The sequence below is a fragment of the Xiphias gladius genome, chromosome 7 (genome assembly GCF_016859285.1).
Source record: "Xiphias gladius isolate SHS-SW01 ecotype Sanya breed wild chromosome 7, ASM1685928v1, whole genome shotgun sequence".
Lineage (NCBI taxonomy): Eukaryota > Metazoa > Chordata > Actinopteri > Istiophoriformes > Xiphiidae > Xiphias > Xiphias gladius.
Window position 1 is genome coordinate 2,421,481 of NC_053406.1, and position 22,712 is coordinate 2,444,192.

General features: G+C 39.7%; 1 protein-coding gene across 11 annotated transcripts in view; it reads right to left on the reverse strand.

The window, feature by feature from the left end:
- Positions 1–2,227: 2,227 nt before the first annotated feature.
- The window catches only part of myo18ab (myosin XVIIIAb), a 171,247-nt gene continuing 150,762 nt past the window's right edge, over positions 2,228–22,712 (reverse strand). For 7 of the 11 annotated variants that reach the window (XM_040130482.1, XM_040130481.1, XM_040130476.1 and 4 more), the window contains 6 exons: positions 21,702–21,887; positions 21,404–21,543; positions 19,270–19,314; positions 10,966–11,088; positions 7,796–9,313; positions 5,590–5,679 (listed from right to left, as the gene is read on the reverse strand). In XM_040130482.1, the coding sequence (XP_039986416.1) occupies positions 7,804–9,313; positions 10,966–11,088; positions 19,270–19,314; positions 21,404–21,543; positions 21,702–21,887 (2,004 nt within the window). In that variant the 3' untranslated portion in view covers positions 5,590–5,679; positions 7,796–7,803. Of the gene's footprint in view, positions 5,680–7,791; positions 9,314–10,965; positions 11,089–19,269; positions 19,315–21,403; positions 21,544–21,701; positions 21,888–22,712 lie in introns of all 11 variants that reach the window. The other 4 variants (XM_040130486.1, XM_040130479.1, XM_040130477.1 and 1 more) reach the window with 3 other exon arrangements.

Sequence of the window (22,712 nt, forward strand, 5' to 3'; positions counted from 1 at the left end):
TGTGAGGTCCCAGCTGACATTGGGCAAGAGGTGGGGTGCACCTTGGACAGGCTGCTAGTCTGTCACAGGGCTGATACAAATAACCCCACACCCTCACATTCACACCTAAGATGGCAAGGTACCTAAAGGAAACCCACACAGGCATAGCTAGAAGATGCAAACTTTGAACCAAGAACTTTCTTGCTTTGCTCTTGTGACAGTGCTAACCACTGCACCACCATGCCGCTGTGAATGTAATTAATGCTAAACAATTAAATGTGTATTGATAACAGACTCTTCTCCTCTCCCTGACTAGTATTACTACTGATACAGATTAAAATAGAAAATAACAGATCATGCCAAAAAATATCTAATGAGAGAAAAAAAATGTTAATGGTTCTTTCATCAATCCGACCTGTACAGTTAACACAGACCCACTATTTTTAACTAGACGGATAATCTGGAAACACCAGCTAAAACTGCGGAGTCTTGAGTTGGTTCTGTTATTTGTTTGTCCACTTTGGCATAAAACTGCAGTGATATAGCATCAGATCAGTCTGAGCAGCTGCAGGATCAGATTTCTAATAAAGGAGTGTGTCAGTGTGGTAAAAGACTTCTGCGACGGCTGCTCTCGTGTATCCTTCCTGATGTCTCCTTAGTCATCCCTCCCAGCTCCTCAGAGCCCGAATAAGGGAAGGGGCAAGGAATTATCAGATAATGGAACTGGCATTTGGCCTAAGCAGCTCTCAAACAAACATTGCTTTATGCTTTAAGAGTAAGGAAATGCATTCAAAAGGTTCTTTAGACATCACAGAAACATACTTTATGTCTTTGTGAGTAAGGCTGAACGCTATGGAAGTGCATTCACAAAAGAAAGAAAATTGGGGTACTTTATCTCATAATTATGAGAAATGGTCGATCAATGGCTATTTGAGAAGACAGTGGTTTTATCGTGCTACCTGATTCAATTCTCTCTCCTATATAGGCAATCTGAATATGAGCTTGAGGATCAATAGCCTATAAGTATTTTTGAAAAAGTCACATTAAACGTCAAAAGTCTTCACTTGTGTGCACAGATGCAAATTTACAAGAAACAGGAGGTATATTGCCATGGACACAGTGAGTTAGACTGTTGGCTGCGAGTTAAAGCTGGTTTTTCTCAGCCTATATTTGTTTTCATTTTGAAAAAATTAAGTACGCCGAATTAGCTATTAGCAGTCCCTTTTTGCTATGTACTGATGAATGTACAAACAACTATCAGTGAACTACTTTGATACTGAAGAATTCTTAAAAATCTGATGATTCTCAGGCAAGTTCTGAAGCGTTCCAATCCTACCCTATCTGTCTATTGTACATTATCGCATAATCATGAGATAGCTCATTGGCATGCTAACATTTGTTGATTAACACTAAACACAAAGTACTGCTGAGACTGATGGGGATGTCATTAAGCTATTTTGGGGGTATTTCTTCATAAACCAAGTATTTAACAAATTAAAATTTTGACCTGATAATGGCGCTAGATGAAAAGTAAGACAATCACCATAGTCACTGCAATTGATTCTGAGTGAAACATAAATGTGTGTACAAAATTTCATGGCAATCCATCCAATATTTGTTCAGATATTTCTATCACAACTACAAATGCCAAACTCAGGGTGGCAGTTGAAGAAAAGTAATCAAAGTAATTTAGTCTTCATCCTCTGGGGACCATGAATTTCAGTACAAATGTGTGCTATGTAACCAATTAGCATAAAGGGAGGGGCCTCATATGTTGAAATGGCCTCCCCTCAGTTACTCAACTAAAGAAGCCATGAATGTCTTCACCAAATTTCATGGCAATCCATTCAATAGTTGTTGTGATAGTTCATTCACAACCTCAAATATCAACTTCATGGTGAAGCTTGAGGAAAAGTCATGAATCACCTAAGTCAGTAGGCTTCATGCTCTGGGGACCATGAACATGAACATCTATAAAAAATTGATAGTTGTTGAGATATTTCAGTCTGGACCAAAGCGGTTGGATGAGTGACAGACCAGTAGGCCCCCATTCATATCCCTAAAACCATTTTGCTAGCATGCCTAAAAAACCTTCAGGCAAGGAAATAGAGCTCAGAGAAGTTGCATCAAACTTTCTCTGCCATCTTACGTGAAATCTTCAAGAGAAATGTACTTTTGTAGGATACAGAATTTATCATCGTATGAGTTCATTTTTTAAAGTAAGATTTTAATGTGTGGTCTAGAAATAAAAGCCTGCATTCATCAATCTGACACTTCATCATCATGTGAACTAGATTTTCTCCAACAGAAATTCCGCCTCCAGCTAAATGTTTTAATATCTGGAGAGCTAATTATTAGTTGTTGTAGTTCAGCTTTGAGCCGAAATGTCCTATTTTCCCTTAAATAGGAAATGGAAAAAACAAAATCAATGGGTTTCATGTCCCATTAAGGCATTCACAGGGTCAACACTGCTGTTGAAATTTCTCAAAGCAGATGAAAACAACAAGTGGATGCATCAGAAACAGGAAAAGTTCACATTAAGGGTAAAGTCAGAGATGTGAACTGAACACACAGAGCAGCAAAACACTACAACTCAGAAAAATCCAGTCTCCAAGGCATTCTAAAACAATCACAATCATTTATTTACAATATATTAAACTGTAATGCAAAATTTATACCAAGTGGTCAATTTGTTCAATAATGAAAATAAACATGAAGTATTTTCAAAGCTAGCATGAATCATACACATATTTATATATAAATACTGTGTGCAGTCATCAATATTATGTCTGCTCTTTAGCTTTTTTCTCATTGAAGCCAGACACTTATTCAGGGTCAATCAAAAAACACATTTCCACACTTGTGTTGACTGCATAGAGAATAAAAATGAAGACCCAATTTCTCCCACGATAAAGAACATCCACTAATTTTTTTCAGCCTCATATGCCATGTCAAGCTCTTCTGGACTTTAAATGGCTTTCAATAATATCTTAATGCTATTCAGTAAATACCAGACAGATGAGCAAAGGGTGTGATGTAACACTTAAGCAGCCATGAAAATGCAGGTTCCTATTTTCTTGATGTTAAGAGGCATCACTGGGTTAAAATAACAAACAAACTGATAAATAAACAGGCCTCAAAGTCGCTGAAGATGATTTCACAGTATTGGTTATACAGGCTGTCGTATGTCCAGTTAATGAAGTTACAGTTAGAGTACCCAATGAGGCTTTAAGGCGGAAGGCTGGTGATCTTCTAAATTTTCCTTATTATCATCAAGACTAATGAAAAGAAATTAATCCAAAGAGAGCTCAGTTCATTTTAATGGAATTGCTGCGATCAGTGGATCTGCTTGCAGGATTTGCATTGAACTTTGGCGAACTTTAAACACTCAAATTTGCGATAGCAAATCACCCTCAGAGTCCAAAACAGAAGCTATCATGGCCTGTGAGCCTATTGATCTGTCATTTATTATTCAAAATTTGTGGTAAATGCAAAAACATTGAATATTCTTTCTGTAAAAATGTTTGAATTCTAAATTCGCAATGTACAAGTGCAACGAGATGTGCACTGCACTGTCACTCTGATCTACTGCATGTCATGTTGCCTTATCTGTAAACGAATGTTCCTTTCGCCACCACAGAATGAAGAAAACTAGCTAGCCGTCCTGAATAATTATGACACCAAACCATCTCAGAGGTAATGTTAAGAGGCATTTTTCCGTCGACACCATAGATGGAAAAATCCTGGATAGGTTAGGATGTTTTCTGAATTTGTAAAATGCAACTGTCTTACATAGTAATGGTAGCTTTTCACTTCAAGTGAGGCAGCGGAGGCACAGTGAACTAACAGAAAATCGTTAATTCTACATTATAGGATGTGGTGTGTTCAGATCAATTACGACAAATTATGTGTTGGTTCAGATTTATTTGAATTTGAATTTTGAAGGAAAATAATAGTCCTACTAGCTGTGTTGCATTATCCACTTTTCTATAATCCTGCCCTACCGGAGCATACACTATTCCACAAAATGGAATGGCTCGCAGACAGTTAACAAGAGTCGATGATAGAGAACGAGACCATATGTCTTTAACTATTTTAAAGATTTACATCTTCAGTATGAACCAATGGGCTTAGGGGTAAGAGTTGTTATGTGACCCAAGCCAGCTCTGTTCACTTAAGAATACTGACAGGTGTGGTTGAAAGCTCAGAAAAACTTGTTAAGTAGAGCTTTGAGCTCAAAATATTTCCTTACACATACTATTCTCAAAGGTCGAGAAAACACATTACTAGTTTTAATCTTTCCATGTGATTTGTTCACAATAAGAAAAATATAGAATTACGCCAGCTCTTTCCCATATCCTGTTGGTTGAGGATACCCTATGCTCAGAGGTTTTTGTGAAAAACCAACAAATGTTTGGTGCCCAAGGTTAAATAAATTCCCTTTGGAAAAGTAAAGCACATCAAACTTAAAACAAAACACAGAAGGCATGTGAACGACAAGCACAAGGACAAAGCCTAAGTCTCCTCATCACTAATTCTGGCCAGTACATAGTCAAATCAAGTCCAAAAAAAAAAAAAAAAAGACTAGGCATTTCACAAAGGTAAACTCATACCTCATGGAAATGAATTTGCTTGACGGCGGTCCTCTGCAAAACAAATCTGTCAAACATCAATAAAAAAATATTCAAAAGGAAAAAAAAAGCTTTGCTTTGATGGTGTAGCGGTAAGTGATGCAATCCCTCTTCCCCTGTAAGGAAGAGATAATTTGCCAGCGAAAGGCAGAAAACTTTTCAGGCAAACAAAAAGCAAACAGTTGTTAATGAGAGCATCTTCAGTGTATGGTGCAGCAGTTCATGAAATGCCACAGCTGCAGAGAAGCCAGCTGTAGAGGAGCCCACTTAAGTCAAATGGCACTTATCCCAAAAAGGAAAGAAGAGGAAAAAATAAAAGCTGGAACTTTTCCCAGGATTCAGCATCAATTGGCAATAAGTAAAACAGTGTGCACACATACTTGGAATAAAGGCTTTTTGGCAATACATTGTACTATGGCAATACATATTATTGTGGTGTACTATATGTAAAGAAGAGAGGAAGAGTGACAGAGACAAAGAGAGGGAAAGAAAGAATCTATTATCATTGCAACCTCTAGTTCTTTGGCTCAGTTACAACCATGACTGGAGTTAAACAGGATGGCTGCTCAAACCAAGCAACTGCCGCTTGCATGCAGCCAGCAGAGAATCGTTAATAACAGAGCTGCTGTGTGAGCAATGAGGTTAGACTGATGATGGAGGAGTCGAACAGACTCTGTAGTTTGTCAAACTATGACCAGACCCTGTGAGGATTTGCCTTAGCTGACTTGAGTGTTAGGAACATCTACGGTATTTGAATGTCTGTTTTTTCCTGCAGGGTTGTGAGTGTTTAGGTATGTGGGGTGACAAACTGATCAGAACTATGGTCTACTCTGCATGCAAGACAAACTGTCACAGTTGAATTAGGGTGCATTTCAGAGGGTGGAGGGTGGACAGCAAGGACTACGATGTGGTCTCATACGGCCTGTCCTCGCTGTCGTTGTCTTTCATTTGGCTGCCGTATCTGTATCGAGAGTAGTAAGAGCCCTGGGTCGCCCCCCCTTCTTCTTTTTCTTCCTCCTCCTCCTCTTCATCAGATCTATTGAAGTAGTAGCGTCTTCGACCAGGGGGGCTGGAGCAAGAAAGACCAAGTAGAAGAGGATGGTATCAAATATTGAGCAGAAAATAGTACAATGGCTAAGAGAGCTCAGTGCACTGCAATATAAAAAAATACAAGCAAATGTGGAAATCATCATCTTCACTTTGACAACACATACGTTGCATTTAGAAAGAAATGTGGCAAAAAAAGGGTTCATAACATTTTTTTCGAGAAATATATTCAAAATACAGGCAATCTCTTAAATTACCTACCATTGGGGAAAAAAACTACAGGAAGATGTAAAGAAACAAGGAAACTTTTTGGTCAGACTGAGAAAAGCTGATATAGTGTATCTGAATGAGACTACTGCGTTTATCTGTAGTATTGCTGCAATACATCTTCCTGCCACTACTGGCAGCAATAGGCACACTGTGGCTGAGCAGCGCTCCGGTTAAGCAAGTATTGAGTTTAATAGAAGAGATCATTCTTGGTCAGAATTAATCAAGGTTTGTTTTGTTACTTTGCAGTCACATGACGCTGTTTTCTTGCACCTGCAAGGGTGCTAAGAAGATTGCCTAACATCCTTTGATTTTGTATTGTTGGTATTCTCCTGGGCTTTTAAGCATGAGCCCTTAAAAACCCCCAAGGGTATCATCAGGCGGCCATTCAAGGTTGTGATATGAAGTGGTCCTGGATCAGGCTAATATGGAACACAGAGTCATACTGTAAATATAAAAATTATGAGCAAATACCAAAATGCTGCAAGTCATTCACAATAATAGAACAAGATTACAACGCAAAAGTTTCCAGGGATAACCAAAAACACGTCCAAACACTCAACTTGGTGACATTTACAGTTGGAATGTTGAAAATTAGCTAATTTTAGTTAGGGCCCTGAATGTGTGATTCTGACGTGATTGGAGATTAAAAAAAGCAATATGCTACAATAGCATGTTCATCTGTTTTTGGTATTCCCAAGATCTTGTGCTGTGTTGCATGTCATTTCCATTGTGTACTGCTTGCAGCATTTCTGTATTTTCTTATGTTTGTTTGACTGTGAAACATTCACAGTTTGCTTGTGTTTTATATATTCGCAGCATTTTTCTAAATTTGACATATGCATTGTCGAAGTAGTGAGTACATTTTCTCCATTTGCACATGTTTTGTCTATCTGCTTGTGTATTCTTGTGTTACAGTATGTTAAGCTCTCCTAACCACCACAGAGTAGCTGTACATTTAGTCAGGTTGTGAGGTTAGCCTTTCCTCTAGCATATAGGGGAAACAAAATCTCAGTAACTTCATGCAATGTGGTACCATGGCAGCATGCAAAACTGTTTCATATTAATACGGTTACTACGGGATTAAATATATGCCATTCAAATAACAAAGACAAATTACTGTGACAAATTTGATTCCATTCTCAAAATGTTAATTGTCAAGTGAATTGGCTCAAAGAGGAAAACAAGAAAATCTACTGAAAATGAAACAAATGATTACCGATATCTAAACACAGTTTGAGCCACCTTTTTTTTAACATTATCTCAAATATTCCTAATGAGCTCTGACTGAAGAAAAATCCAATCCCATTACCAGTCTACATTCAGCCTCGCCCAGCTTTTTTATTTTATTTAAAAGTCAAACTGCTTAAATATGGTAATCTGGGGGTCAATTACACTCAGCTGTGCATCTCAAATTCAAATTATGCCTGCAGTTATTTGGCAGGAAGAAAAAAAATTATTATTGCCTTTCTTATCGGACTTATTTTCACCTTTCTGGGGCCATAAATCAAAGTGACATCTTGGAAGTAAATTAAGTCTGAGTTCTCATCCACGTTGAGTGCACGTCATAGCCTTCAACAGCATAAAACCAGTGAAAGGACAGCCATAGAAATTTGGGTCACTACTGTTTGGCTTGAAACTAAGAACGTTTAGTAGTAAACATCAAAAATTGTTAGCATGCCTAACAGAACACATCATCAATAAACAGCCAACAAATTAGAATTCTAAACTGTGAAAGGCTAATCCCAGTCATACTGAATCTGGAGCATTTAATGTACTGATTGATAAAAGTGAAAAGGGGTTTCATTGATTATTTCACATCATGCTTCAAAAAACACTTAACGGTAGGTCCATATCAGGCAACCACCTACTGCCTGCTTTAGTCACTGTCTGGCCGGTACAGGTACTTCATCATCAGGCTGTCCATCTTCTTCTTCCTCTTCTTATCAGCCTTTTTGTTATGGGGCGGGCTCTCGCTCTGTGGCCCAGCTTCTCCTTCCCTTTCTGGGCTGGAAACCTTTCGAACTGGGGCCCTCTTCACACTACTGGAACTTCGGTAGGAAATTGTGGAGGCACCAGAGCTTGACTCTGACTCAAAGTCTGACTCAGAATCTGAAGGCGTAGAAGACGAAGCAGAAGAAGACTGATCCCTCTTCTTGGACTTTTTCTTGGACTTCTTGGACCTCCTCTTAGAGCTGCTCCTATGACGACGGCTATTTGTTGAGCTGTCAGACTCAGAGCTGTAGCTTTTCTTCTTTTTCTTACTCTTGCCTTTGCTCTTGCTGCGATGGTGACTACTGCAGCTGCTGGCACTGCGTGATGGTCTCATGCAGTCCACAGCGGATGCAGAGCGTCTAAGGCTGCTGGCAGGGCGAGCAGTGTCTCCATTCTGGATACGTTTACTGCCGTCTTCATCATTCTTGGATGTTTCTTCTTCACCCTCTGAGTCTTCCAAGCTCCTGCGCTTGAATTTGATGGGCTTAAAACTCAGTACCTCATTGATGGCTTTCTCCAGGTCAGGGTCGAGGTAGTTGCGATGACTGACTGGTTTGATATCTAAATTATCAACTGTGTCATTATTAGTATTTGATGATCTGCCTTGTGGTGGTGGCATGGAGATACTGCGGCCTGTGGACGAGTAAGGACTGTACACTGACCTCTCGGTAAAAGTCACACTTCGACTGTCATCAATATCAACATCAAACTCACTCAGGTGGCAGCTGCGCGCCAGTGACATACGTGAATCAGCTCGGCTAACGCTTCCAGGACTGCGACCCCCAGACCGTCTGCTAAAGCAAGGGCTACTAGGATTGCTGCCATACACTGACCACCCACCTCTGCCCTCATCTAACCGTGCGGTGCTTCGACGGTGTCCAAGTGGGCCCGACAGACCTAAGCTGACAGTAGATTTGGCATCATTCTCTGGGCTTAACCTGAGATGTGTGGAGGCCCGGTTTGGTGCACTGAATGAAATAGTTGATTCTTTGTCAAAGTCTCCCCAGCGACTATCCATGCCTTTCCTGGCTCGGCTGTTGGCCTCTGAATAGGCCTGGGAGATGACTGATTCTCTGTCATTCATATCATCCCCTGCCTGGGACTTCCTCCTGGAGCTGACTGAGTAGGTGTCATCTTGAAGATCCAAGGTTTTGGATTTTGTCTTCAGTAAGCATAGAGCGTCCTCTGAATCAGCATTGTCCCTGAGGGCACTGAAAAGGGCATTTGCTTTGCCTCCGATGGAATCAAGGTTGGATCGTTTTCTGTAGCTAAGGGAGCTTATCACTGACACTGGTCTGCTTGATTCAACCTCTTTTCCCTCTTTATTTACCTCTTTCCAATCCTTACCCTCTTTCGACTCTTTCCCTTCCTTTGCATCTACATTTACAGCAAATCTAGAGAGAAACAACAATGGAAAGGAGGAAGGAATGAAGATAGTGGGAGAGAAAATGACATAGATGAGATATTGGATCAAGTGGAGGTGAGTCAAGGAAAAAAGTAGAGATAAATGAAACTTGACAAATCATAAAAACAGAAATGTGATAAGAAATGTAAAAGCTTACATTTAGAAAAATAGGAGTACAGGAAAGTGCAACTGGAGACACCTGACTAGGGACTAACAAGGGATGTTCTGCACTGAAATGTTAAGGCAGACTCAAAAATAATAGTATGGCTGACCAAGGATAAATGAAGTATCAAAATGAATTGAGAATTTGAATGGCATGTTGGCATAAATGTATGAGTTTTAGCACTTAAATATAAAATAACTTTTGACAATTGTTGCTTAAAGTTGCTGAAACCTAAATATAAGTAGATCTGATAAAGGATTTTAATTTGGTGAGCACATTTTCTACTAGATTCAATGAAATGTTCCTGAACCCCAATCGTAGGACCTGACATAACAGAAGAAGCGAAAGCATTCCACCGCTGGAAAGCTACTGCTATTCTACAAAAATGGACAGACACTGTTAGAAAAAGGGACTCAAAAATTTAGAAAGAAGAAAGAGTATGTCCTACATGTTGTAGTTTTTAAGTTTCTTGTAATGTTTCTATTGAGTAAGCCTGACTGATAGGGTTGAGGTATAATGTACTCCAAATCTTACCATTGTGTTCCTGTAAAAACACAGGCTATGTGTACTTTCATAGAGCGATATAATCCTTTTATAGTTATATGTTACTTCTCTTATGCAAAATCTTTATTTTTTAATGAGAATAATGTTGAACTAAGGTACTGTACATTTAACACTGATCCTTAATAATGTATCCCTGTGAGCATAACAGACGATTTTAGTAACATCATTTGGGTAAACTCAGTCTGAAAATATTTCCCATATGAAAGTTAAAGTAAAATGTTAAACTTGATAAACATTGAAATAATATTCTTGTTTCCATTTGTACCCCCTTTTGTTGGTCTGTTCTGTGTTAAATTACTGAGAGAACAGGGCAAGAACTCAAATGTACTTTTTTTTACTTCTATTCCTATGCAAATGACAGTTAAAGTCACTTGAACCCACAAGCAACTACTACAAGGGGCAGTGCTGGCTAGCTCACTGAATCAGTCAGTTTATGTCTATGGGGACATGATGGTGTGAGAGAAATTTAAAAACTCCAAAAGTTTTTAAAGTTGGAAGTGGCTCAGCTGAGGGAGGGAAGTTAAATCTTCTGGTAAGGAGACAAATCTGGGGCAATTGAAGCTGTCAGCTTGCAGACACATCCATTAATCTCAGCGAACGGCTCAGGTAGACTATGCCAGCTGGCCATTGGGCATGTCGATAAATCTACCACTGAGGTGGTTTGTTTTTAGAAGAAAAAAAGCCCCCTCTTCCCTGAGTGGGTGACAATAAAGACAAAGCAGCTTGAAGAACACATTTAAGCAAAAGCAGTTCCCTCATTTCATACAAGTACTCTGCTCTGATTGCTTTATTTCTTCAAGGTCAGATCAAGTAAACCATTTCATCCAGTCAGTCCAAAAGCATTCAAATGTCAAGGTAGACTGCTCACTATCAACTGCTGAAATGACAGTGATAGCAGCTGCCTTTGTACTGACCTGGAGCTCTTGAGACTGCCATCATCTGAGAGGTTCTTGGTGGAACCTTTGCTTTTGGACAACCAGGACTTCACCCCATCCACACGATCCTCCACCTCAGAGTCTGTGTCTGAATCCCCCTGACTGGTGAGCAGTCAGAGACAGGACAACAAGTCAGTGGAAGCAAAAGAGAGAAGAGATGACAAGGGAGGTTATGAACTGAGAAAAGAAGGAACAAGTCAGATATATTCAGAGAGGAGAGAATAAGGTAAAAGAAATGTTAGTGTGAAAGGAGACTCAGCACTGGTAAAAATGTTCCTGTAATTCTCTGTGGCTGTGGAGTCAGAGAAAAAAGACCAGGCTGTATGTGTTAGTGTGGCAGCAAAGGATTGTGACATTTATTCTGGATAAAAAACAGAACATGCAGTCAGCTCAAACAGCCTCTGTAAACACCCAAACATGCCCAAGACAGGTTGGATAGATATAAACACCACTCAGTAACTTCTCACTGCTGTCACTGTTAGATGAGTGGTCCTCATCTAACCTCATGGTCTTGCAGTTGGCTGACAAGGAGCCATCAAACAAACATTCTACCTTTACTCTTCCCAAGCTACTTAAGAGATGTAGTAGGACCATGACAGTTAAAAACCCAATGACAGAACTTAATTATGGGAACTTTCTTTTTCTTTTTTTTCATAGTTTTGGCAAAAATTGAAGAAGCAGAGACATATCCCGGAAATAACTTGATATCTCAAGCTCCAAAATCACTGGATCCTACACTTCTTCAAATGCAACGTAACAGGGTCTTTAATTAGACCCTCCCCGCCTGGTAGATACCCATGTCTCTCAAATTCTATGCCCCCCCGTTTGTTACACAGGCTTTCCATTTCCATACATTTGTAGTCTCCAAGCTCTAACTAATTTCATGAAACTTAAAGGCGAACTTCACCAGTTTTACACATCATAGTGTTTGGGGAAGTATTAGTGCATACTGTATATGAAAAAATATGTATAAAGCATTTTTATGGCTCAAGAGGTAGCTGCGTGAAATCTGATAAACTGCCTCAAGTGATGTCACTTCCATCAGCGTTGGTTGGGATTGCAGACTACAGGTCTGAAAATACAAAAATCTGATAGTATGGAATTAGAAGGAAGTGAGATTACCACACCTCTGTAGTGTGCTCCTCATCTCTGTTTGAGGCTAGCAGCTCAAAGATAAATTAGCTACACCTAGCGTAACACACCTGAAACTCTGACTGAAGTGTTGGGGATCAAGTTGTATTGTAGGAAATGTAGGCACCAGGTTCTGACGAGGAAGAAGAATGAATGGAAGAAAAAAATGTGATATTAGAGCACCATTGTCTCAGTTCATAAATTGTAAATTCATTGGGGCAACCAATTCATTCAGAGAAAGTACACTTATCTTGCACTGGACATTGTACAATTATTTTCATGGGTTTGTGGATTAAATTGATTTTGAGATGTGAAAGGTATGTTCTTTTCACTTTGTAGATCTCTGTGTGTCAGAGGGCAGCAGAACTTGAATAAGAAAGAAAATCTCTTGCATACTTTCTCTATTATTTCTGGATTATTCCATTATTTTTCTATTTGAGTATTAGTGTAACATGTCTACGTATACCTGATGATCATTAGACCAAAATCAAATGTTGTAAAAGTACATGAAAATGTACTTCCGTTTGTTCTTAGATCTATAAATACTACCATAAACACTGATAAAAGATGCCAAGGACAATGAAAACAACGCACACCTGTGTAAAAAAAAAAAAAACAACAAAAAACTGCACAGCTATACTTTGTTTTAACTGCATAGCAGAGTGGCAGAAAATTTCATCAACAATCCTGTGCGCACACAAAGTCATATGCATACACTCATAATTTCAGTTCTTGACAGAATGATTTGGTTCACAGCTGGGCACTGCACTGGTTCTCCTCTCAATTATCATTACACATTCACAAACCACTGCAAGCCACGGAGTAAAATAGAGGGCTTGTCATAAAATTTGACACGGATGAAAAGAGCACAACACTCATTAATTGCCGTCAAAGCCCAGTGCTTGTGTGGCACTGTGAAATTAAGTTGTTACAGCTTAATAGTCCTACAGAGACATCACAGGGGTGGCTCAACATCTCTGTTTTCATCTGCAACTGTTTCAGAAAACCTCCCATCTTGTTGAGGAAGAGAGAGAAAAACATTCTTTTCTCGTAGAGCTCAGAATGCCCGAGAAACACCTATAATTAGAATCATTAGCAGTCTAGAGACAAAGCTCCCTGGATTTCAAAGGAGAGATTCCAAACAATGGCTTAACCAGTGAGATCCAAACGAAAGGCCTGCTAGCTTATGGAATACAATAACCTTGGGTGGTAATGCTGGGACTACATTCATGCCAAAGACGAGGGGAGAGGGATGGGCTGAAGGAGGGGGGTAATGGACTCCTAAACTGTAATTAACTTTGCAGAACCGGCCTCCACTATTAGACAATCTGGGGATTTGCTGCTGCCTACTGTTAAGATAACACAGCAGCCAAGTGTCTCTGTCTTTGGCACTGCAGACTTGTCAGAAAAGAATGGGGAAAAATCACTCAATGAGGGGTGAGGATGCTTCGTTAGGTAGCAGAACCTAAAGTCCTGACATGTTCCCTTACGTGACCCTTTTCAGAATTAAAGCTTCATAAAGATCTGTGTGTTGGTCAAGTATCGGTGAGGCAATTCTTCCCACCGGCCCAGACTTTTAATCCTTTTCCCCTGGCAACACTCATTTTAAATAACAACTGCCTTGAGAAAACGGGAAACTGGAAATGGGGAAATTACGTGCACTTTTTTTTTTTTTTTTCCCCCTTGTAACCTAAGTGCTGAGTTTCATCTAACCTACAGGAGTGTTTACACCTGTACTAAAAATTACTGTTTAGCTTGTGGTAGAGCAAGTCTTCCTGCTGTAAATGGAGAAACATAATTGCTGACTGGATTATGTGTTTTACAATGAAACACTTCGTGGATTGGCAACATTTTTTGCAGTCCACTAAGTGTTACGTTCTTGTACCACAAAATAGTCATTGGGAGGTCATCAAGTTGGATGGTGGGCGTAACAAAGCACAGGAGTTTGACACTGGAGTTCACATCCCGTGTCCTGCTTGTGATTAGGTATAGGCTACTAAAACACTTTGATTAAAGTTAGGGAAAGATTGGTTTAATGTTGAAAAGTTCTTTTTCGATACTTACCCAAAACCAAAATCTTTCTCTAACCTTAACCAAGTGCTGTCAATGAAAACTTTAATCAAGCTTTAGTCGCTACAAGCAGATATTAGTAAAATCATGGTATTTCATTGCTACCTTCCACTTAAGATGGCATTTATTTTTGTTAATAAAAGGATTTGTCAAACTGTGTTCAGTAAATCTTTGAGCCTTTCACACATCTTCTCCTTTTGCAATATGTCAACTTTTGTCAACTTTATTGCAATATTTAGGCTTTCATCGTAGACATTTAAGTGCAGTTTTTTCATGTGCAAATTAAAAATGCCTATAATAACAGCCGCTGTCTGCCACTGTGACTTTCTTCATTCTACCACTGGGGGTGCCAAAGTCTGAATTTTTCTATAAATTCTACCCATAAGGGTTTAATGAATTTTGTGAAGTTGACAAGTACAATAACCTTTTTTTTTTAATATGTGAGGGAAAATTCAAATAATAATTAGTTTTTAAAAGTGTTACAGTATACCAATTAGTTTACTCATGTTGCCAAAATATTCTGTGACTGAGTGAATGTTGCTCTAATATTCCAGCTGACAACTCTCTCATTACTCGCCAAGACCTTCTTATCTGTGTACAATTCCATTATAAATTCAGAGCACAGAGAGAACCATCAGGTCTATAACCAAAATCACAATGGTGGGCTCTATGTAATTGTGCACTCTCCTACATGGTGTCATCTACAATTTATATCCTTGGCCACCATACCGTTAGTTAAGCCCTGCTGAAAGCCTTGGGGAAGCAAACAGACACAGTGCTGAGGAGACATTAATTGTCTGTGACATTCTGCTGCCATTGGTTGTACATCTCTGTTACACACTATTACATTCATCATTAGCTTCTATGGATTGTCACACTCTGTTCTACTTAGCTTTGCTCCTTTGTGTCTCTGGGTCTTATAGACACCACTGTTTATGCCTTTGATATGTGAAACTGTCGGCACAGTGAAGTCCCTTTGGCTTTGGAGTACAAACAAGCATATGCGTCCTTTCCAAGACCATCAGGAGAGCACAGTGTCACATGAAAAGGTAATACTGTTTATCAGTGCTGGAAAACTCCCACTGCAGTTAGCAGTGAGTTTAGTGCAATATTAATTGCACAAAGTCAAATAATCATTTATTAGCTAACCTAGAAACCAAAGGGGCCAAAGTAATTTTCAAATTTTGTGTTACAGGGCAAGCAGAGGCAGGGACCTAGGCATGATGGTCTCTGGAATTGCAGATTGGTTCTATGGATGTGTAACGTCACCTGTCTGGTGGGGAACTGGAGTTGGTGTGGAAGATGGAGCAGTATCAACTAGATATAGTTGGGCTCTCCACCAAGCATAACTGTGGTTCTGTAACCAAACTCCTGGATAGGGGCTGGACTCTCCTTTTCCAGAGTTGCCCAGGGTGATAGGTGTTTGGTTGGTGTGAGGATACTCATGGGCCCCAAGCCGAGCGCCGCTATGTTGGAGTTCTCCTCTGAGAACAAGGTCTTCTCTATGTAACTGTGAGTTACTGAGAGGAAGGCTCAGACTGTTGTTTGTGCCTATGCACTGAACAGCATTTCGGAGTACCCAGTCTTCGTATAGTCTTTGGGTGGATTCCTGAAATGGATACCACCTAGTGACTCTATAATTCTGAGCAAGTAGCTTTCCCAGCCACATTTCCAACCAGAGGATCTCACAATCTGGATGCTCGATAAGTCTTAAGATTGTCCAAAAACAGAACCGCTTCAGAGCGGTAAGACAGTATAACATGAAATATATACTGTATACTATATATATGTACACACACACACACACACACACACACACACACACACACACACACACACACACACACACACACACACACACACACAGTACTGTGATACATTCAGATTGTTTTATAGTGAATATTCCTTCTATATGAAACCATACCCCAAACTTCTGTAATGTAAAGCATATCGTGTATATGTGAAGGAATGAGCGTAGGAATGCTAGGAATTCCTGTAGCCAGCGTAGCATTACTAATGACCAGTGAAGTCAGTTACATATCCATTGGGTTGCTGAGGTAGGAATGTGAGTTACCAGACTCGTCGAACAGCCTCACTCAGTGAGTGGATAGCTTGCCTAAGAGAGTGATAAGGAAGAGATACTTCTGGCCTCTCATTTACTAATGCCAGCCTATCAGTGACTTAATTCGCAGCCGTCCTTGACATAGACATAGTCTCCTCTAATCTCTCAGTAGTCTGAATTTTGACACTTCCCCTGCACCATAAGGATGGAGAAACCTGGAAGTTGTTGTTTAGGAGAATGGCATGCCTGATTTGAACCAGAGTGGTCCTTTGTTACTGGACTTTGCTTTGGACTGATGATCTATTTTGTGGTTGTATTATCAGAGCAACCTGAGAACCCGCTTCTGGATACTAGTAGTGAAGGAGGCTTATGGGTATGACCGAAAGAATGAGATAGTGGCAGAAATGAGTTTCCTCTATACAGTGGCTGACTTAGGGTAACAAGCTCAGACTCCCACACAAGCTCAGAGGAGAGTTGCCACTTCTTCTGATCAGGATGTCTCCTTTCATCGGAGGTTTTTCAGCCACGTCTAACTGGTAGGAGACTTCAAGGTTGACCCAGAGAATGCTTTGAAAGACTATATATCTCATCTAGCCTGGGAATGCCTTAGGATCCCCCATGAGGATCTGGAAAACATTGCTGGGGAGAGGGATGTCTTGACTAAATTGCTTAGCCTGCTGTCACTGTGATCCAACCCTGGATAAGTGGCACAAAATTAATTGATGGATGGATTTTAAAATACTAAAAAGTTTGAAAGATGGTCTTTGCAGATATATCAGGAATGATCCTTTATTCTCCAAGCCTCTGAGTGGGCAGGCTGAGTAAATGTTTGATTGACAGCTAAGCCAGCAGTAGCATGAGACAAAAAGTAATAATAACAAAATAGTATTAATATTGCCTTCATAACTATATTTTACAAATCTAGGAAATGCAACGTTTTATTAGCAGTGGTACTGAAGATTATGGACCACAACATTGTGCACTGGCAAAAACAAGAGGGACTTTTAGAGTTTACCTAAGGGATTTTTATGGAGTAATGTTACAGGTTATTAATGAAATTTTACTTGAGACATTTTGTTGGATTTAGGCATCTTGATGTGAATATTTATTTTCTGGATTAGTTTGTGTCCATGTAATTTTGGTCACTAATGTTTGAATTTATGCTACATGTTCTGCATCCAGCTTTTAACCCCTCGGGTCCATGATGGAAATATGTGTTCTCAGTTTAATATGTTATCCTGTGGATTGGAATATTTTGTAGACACATGAATAAATCTAATTAAATCAAATACAGCACACTAGTTAAGAAGGTTTCAAGCCTGCAAACTCACCTGCGATCTTCTCTTGATGACATCAATAACTATTTCTAATAATAATAATTGAAGTTGCTTGTAAAAATAAATATACAACTTAATACTTTTTTTAAAATCTCCAATAAGCATTTCTGTAAGTTACTTAGCTGCAGCTAACTATCTTCATAAAACTACCTCAGTTAGTGCAGATAATGTTAATCATGCTGTAACATTGCAGAATAAACTATTGAAACAGTATCAAAAGCACTTTAGCCAGCAAGCTAATTCTAACTATGTTAGCTAGCTAAAGCTGATAGACACCATATATGACAGACATCATACTTCTGTCACCTTAACATTATGTTGCATTAGCTACAGTGCTGGAATAATTGATTGAAGTGAAGCAGACATTTGTGGTATAGCAGAAAAAAACAGTATAATTTCAGTAATATTTTATGCCAAAAGTGCTCCAGCATTAGATATATGCCTTTTGTATTCTATGTATGTATGTATTTTAGAACAGCTTAATACAATTCGAATTATACTCTATTAGTATTAATACATTAAAATGTAGAGCTATATAATTTATAATTCATGAAAATATAAATGCATGTTGTGTCTAATCAAAACATCAGGAAAAATAAGGTTTTTTATTCAAATGTGGCAGTGCTAAGAGCTGATTACATATCTTAGACAAAACCCTGCACAGTTCTGATTAATAATCCTTTATACCATTATAAAACCGAACACAGACAGGAGAGTTTAACGCTGAATGTTAGCCACTTGCCTGAGCAAGATACCTTTTTGCAACACATTTGAGTATTCTGCATTATTAAGCACGTGCGAGTCAAAGATTGATGTGGAACACATCCTCCTTTCCTCCTGTCAGGAGGGCAGTAACTGCCGGGCCACAGTCACATCAAGCCCTAGAGCAGGGCGATGAAAAATTAAGAGTGCCCGGGGAGTGAGAGGCTGACAGGTCGGTTACTGTTCAAACATAACAGCAGCTTCCGACATGACGCCCTCAGACCAAGGCAAGGCAGTAAACACAACTGGATAAAACCCCTGGCGACATAAAGGAGAACTATGAGGAAGATCTCAACCTTGCTTCACAAAGTGGTTAACCATTTAGGGAATCTGAGGAGGGAGGCTTGTTTCATGCTGGGGCTTAAGTAACAAATTGTCAGTGGCATCCATGCATCTCAGCATGTGAGGACATGCAATGAGGAGTGGAGTAAAACGGGTTATGAGGGACTCTTTTAGCACTGTGCATGATGCATTATCCTTGAGTCTTCGCACATCAAATCACCCTTGGATTTACTGTATCTCTGCCTCTTCATTGAAGCATTTTTTCTTGTTTGAATTGTTGAACATGTGTGGCTCTGGGACTTAGCCATCACTCTTTGATTATGAGGGCCTGACAATAGTTGAGAATTATCACAGGAATCAGACAAAAATCCCCATATAACAAAACTGGCCCAGAATGCAGGACTTATTGGAAATATCTTTTCCATTTTTTATGTCAGAGGAAATTTTTCCTTTAAATATCCGCTCTTTTATACAGTGTGACAGCCAGAAGTGATGGAATAACTGGACTGAAACTAAACCCAGATAAAAACTGTGGTTTTCTTTCTTCACTGTCAACTTCTCAACTAAATGTTCAAAGACTGTAGAATGTTGCATCATTTCCAGTGCTGAAAAAAAAAATCAGGAGTTCAAGTTCCTCACGTTCTGTTCTTCCTTTTCTGATACTTTGTCACCATGTCTTGCAAACTGGTCGTGATGATGATGAGTGGAGGGACAAACAAGAAAAGCATCCGAGAAAAACAAAAGACAACAAAAGAAAACCATGAAATAAAAATCAAGTCAAAAATAAAACATCAAGGGTGCTTAAAAACATCTGAATAATTATGGATGTCATGGCAGATGTGCTGATGACACAGCTCTGTTCATCCCTTTGGCAAACTAACTACTGTACGCATCACGTTTTGACGCAGCATGCCACCTCATCCTAATCTTGTGTCTTGCTTGCAGAGTGGAAAAGAACACCTTACTGAGCATATTCTCATGACTCACAGAGTAGTTTACTGCTGCTGTAGAGAGAAGAACTCTCACTTTGTGGGACTGTATTGTACTTAGTAAGGATCAGCATGCATCTCAGAAAGTGCTTCCATTTTCTTACAAGGAGCCTAGAGAGACGACAGGACTTTTTACCAAGTGAGAATAATGCAGTCTGACTGAGTCGCTCAGTTGAACCAGACATTAGCTGGGATATATAAAACGTGAATCTTGATCGTTGGGAGGAAGGGCATTAAAGGTGCAAAAAGGGTAGAAAATTAGCAGAAAATATGGCTTTGATTGGATTGTGCAAAGTGTCAGTGGACACATGGCATTACTATACATGGCAACTGAAAACAAATGAACTCAACTTAAATGAGCAGTTCAAAATTTCGGGAAATACACTTTTTTTGCTTAACATGTGAAATCGATACCACGTCTGTGTGTTAAGTACAGAGCTGAAATCAGGATGTGGCTTGCCAAGCTTAGAATAAAGAGTGGAAGCAGGGAGAAACAGCCAGCCTGGCTCTGTTTGAAGTTCAAAAATATACCTACCAAAAAATTTAAAGCGCAGTAATTAACATGTATCTTGACTGTTTAATCAATAAACAAACAGAAATGTAAAAATTCCGAACCAATTTCTTGACAAAGGACAGTTATGCATCAGCCTATCACTTCTGAGCTGTGTCAATAGCTTCAGCAGTGGTTGCCAGATACGGTTGGTGAGGAGAGGTTGGAGTTTTGGTTTCTGTTCAGTCCGGATGAAAGCAACCTCACTGTAATAGCAAGACTCCAGGAATTCAGTGTGCCTGGCTGTTGTTCATCAGAGTTCTGTCTCTCTGTCCTGCCCTCACTCCCAACACACTGTTATTGGCTGGGGGCTACACACTCACTGCCCAAAGATTGCAGCCCAGAAACGTCACAGACAGCAAAATAAGAGGAAACTAAGAAAATACAGGCAGAGGGCAGGGTCTCTTCAGATAAATACAGCACCAAACATTTCTAGTGGGTCATAAGTGATGAGTGAGAGGGATTACTTTTGTATGAGTCGAAACACTTTTTTTTTTAGGAAAATCCTTCAACTGCATCTCACGGTCTTGATTGGCAGATGGAATTTGAATTTTTAATCACATGACCACTGAAAGTTTGGTGAGTTTTCATCATGAAAACTCAACACAATAATAACTCACCAAACTCTGCTGATGAGGACTGTGAGATGGGGTTAAAAGTTCAAGAAAAAGGTAGTAAGGGAACCTTGTGTCAAAATTATTATGTTGAAACATGATATTAATGTTTTCCAAATATGTACAGAGAAGAAAATGTTCCTGTTTTTCCATTAGCTGACAGTTTAACCCACTTTATGACAAGTGAGAAAACTCCATCTGATGACAAAGACAGTGATCTGCTGCTGAAAGTTCTGGAAAAAGCTAGTGAGTGGACATCGAGCTAAGATTTTTCTGTCAGATTACAATTCCTTTTATTGCGGATGAGATAATATTTCTAGAATTAGCATTCTAGTCCAGTACAGACCACAGTTACCTCAGCCTTCACTTAACACAATGACCTGGCCCTATGAACAACAAGATAGTTTAAGTACTACAACAGACGTTTGCCCTTTGATGCCCAAATGAAGACTGGGCTCCCACACATGTAAATGGTGTCTGCCTAGTGACTCAATTATTCCTTGGGCAAGTGCAAATTGTTTTGGCTGTCAAAATCACTCTCTGTTTATACATTTCATATTAAGTTCTCCACCTTCTGGAATTTCAAGAAGCTCCAAACTTAGAAGTTTATTTTTTTGTACCTGTTGATAAGGTCTTCATTGTCGTCACTCTCCATCTCATCCTCGATGGCTGCCTGGAGGTCACCAATCCTTTTGAAGGCCAGCTTGAGGTCTGCCTGGAGACTCTGATTAGCAGCCTCTAAGCTCTCAATGTCCATTTCCTGTTAATTAGAGATGAGACAGAACAAACTTTTCAGCTGACCAGGACCAAAGATTGACCAGTTTAATATTGCTGATGTATTGTTGATGGAAGCCATGGAGGCTCTCCTCATTGATAATTGTTAGCAAGTTGTCTCATTATTGGCTGTCACATTGTTACCAGCTCATGTTTTTTGCGGCTGGCCTCAGCTTCCTTTTTGGCCAGTTCTCCCATTTCCTCTTTGATGTCACGGATCTGTCTCTGCAGACGTTTGTTCTGTTCCTTCTCTCGATTCTCACTGCTGCTGCGCTGATCTCGTTCCTCCATCAGTTTCTCCACGTTCTCTTTAAGACGAGCTACAAGGCTCTGCACAAAAATAAAATACAATACAGTCTCATTGATACCATATATTGTACACTCACTGAGTACCTTATTAGGAACACCATACTAATACTGGGTAGGGCCTCCCTTTGCTCTCAAGATAGCCTCAGTTCTTTGTGGCATGGATTCAACAAGATGCTGGAAACATTCCTTTGAGATTCTGGTCCATGTTGACATGATTGCCTCACATTATCTATGCAGATTTGTGAGTTCTACCACATCCCAAAGGTGTTCTATTGGAGTCAGAGCTGGTTACTGGAGTAGCTATTGAAGTAAACTGAATTCATTGTCTTGTTCATGAAACCAGGTTGAGACAACTTATGCTTTGTGACATGGTGCATTACCAAGCTGGAAGAAGCCATTACAAGTTGGTTAATTGTGGCCATAAAGGGATACAAATGGTCAGCAACAATACTCAGATAAACTGTGTAAACCATTACACCACCAGCACCAGCCTGGACTGTTGACATAAGGCAAGTTGGGTCCATGGATTCATGCTGTTGACAAGAAATTCTGGACCTACCATCGGCGGGCCTCAGTCAAAATTGAGATTCATCAGAATAATCTACATTTTTCAAGTCTTCAACTGTCCGGTTTTGGTGAGCCTTTGCCCACTGCAGTCTCCGATTCCTGTTCTTGGCTGACAAGACTGCAACCCAACGTGGTCTTCTGCTGTTTTAAGTCCTCCCCCTCAAGGTTGTATTTGTTTTGCATTCTGAGAGACTTTTCTACTCACAACAGTTGTAAAGAGTGGTTATCTAAGTTACCGTAGGCTTTCTGTAAGCTCCTACCAGTCTGGCCATTCTCCTC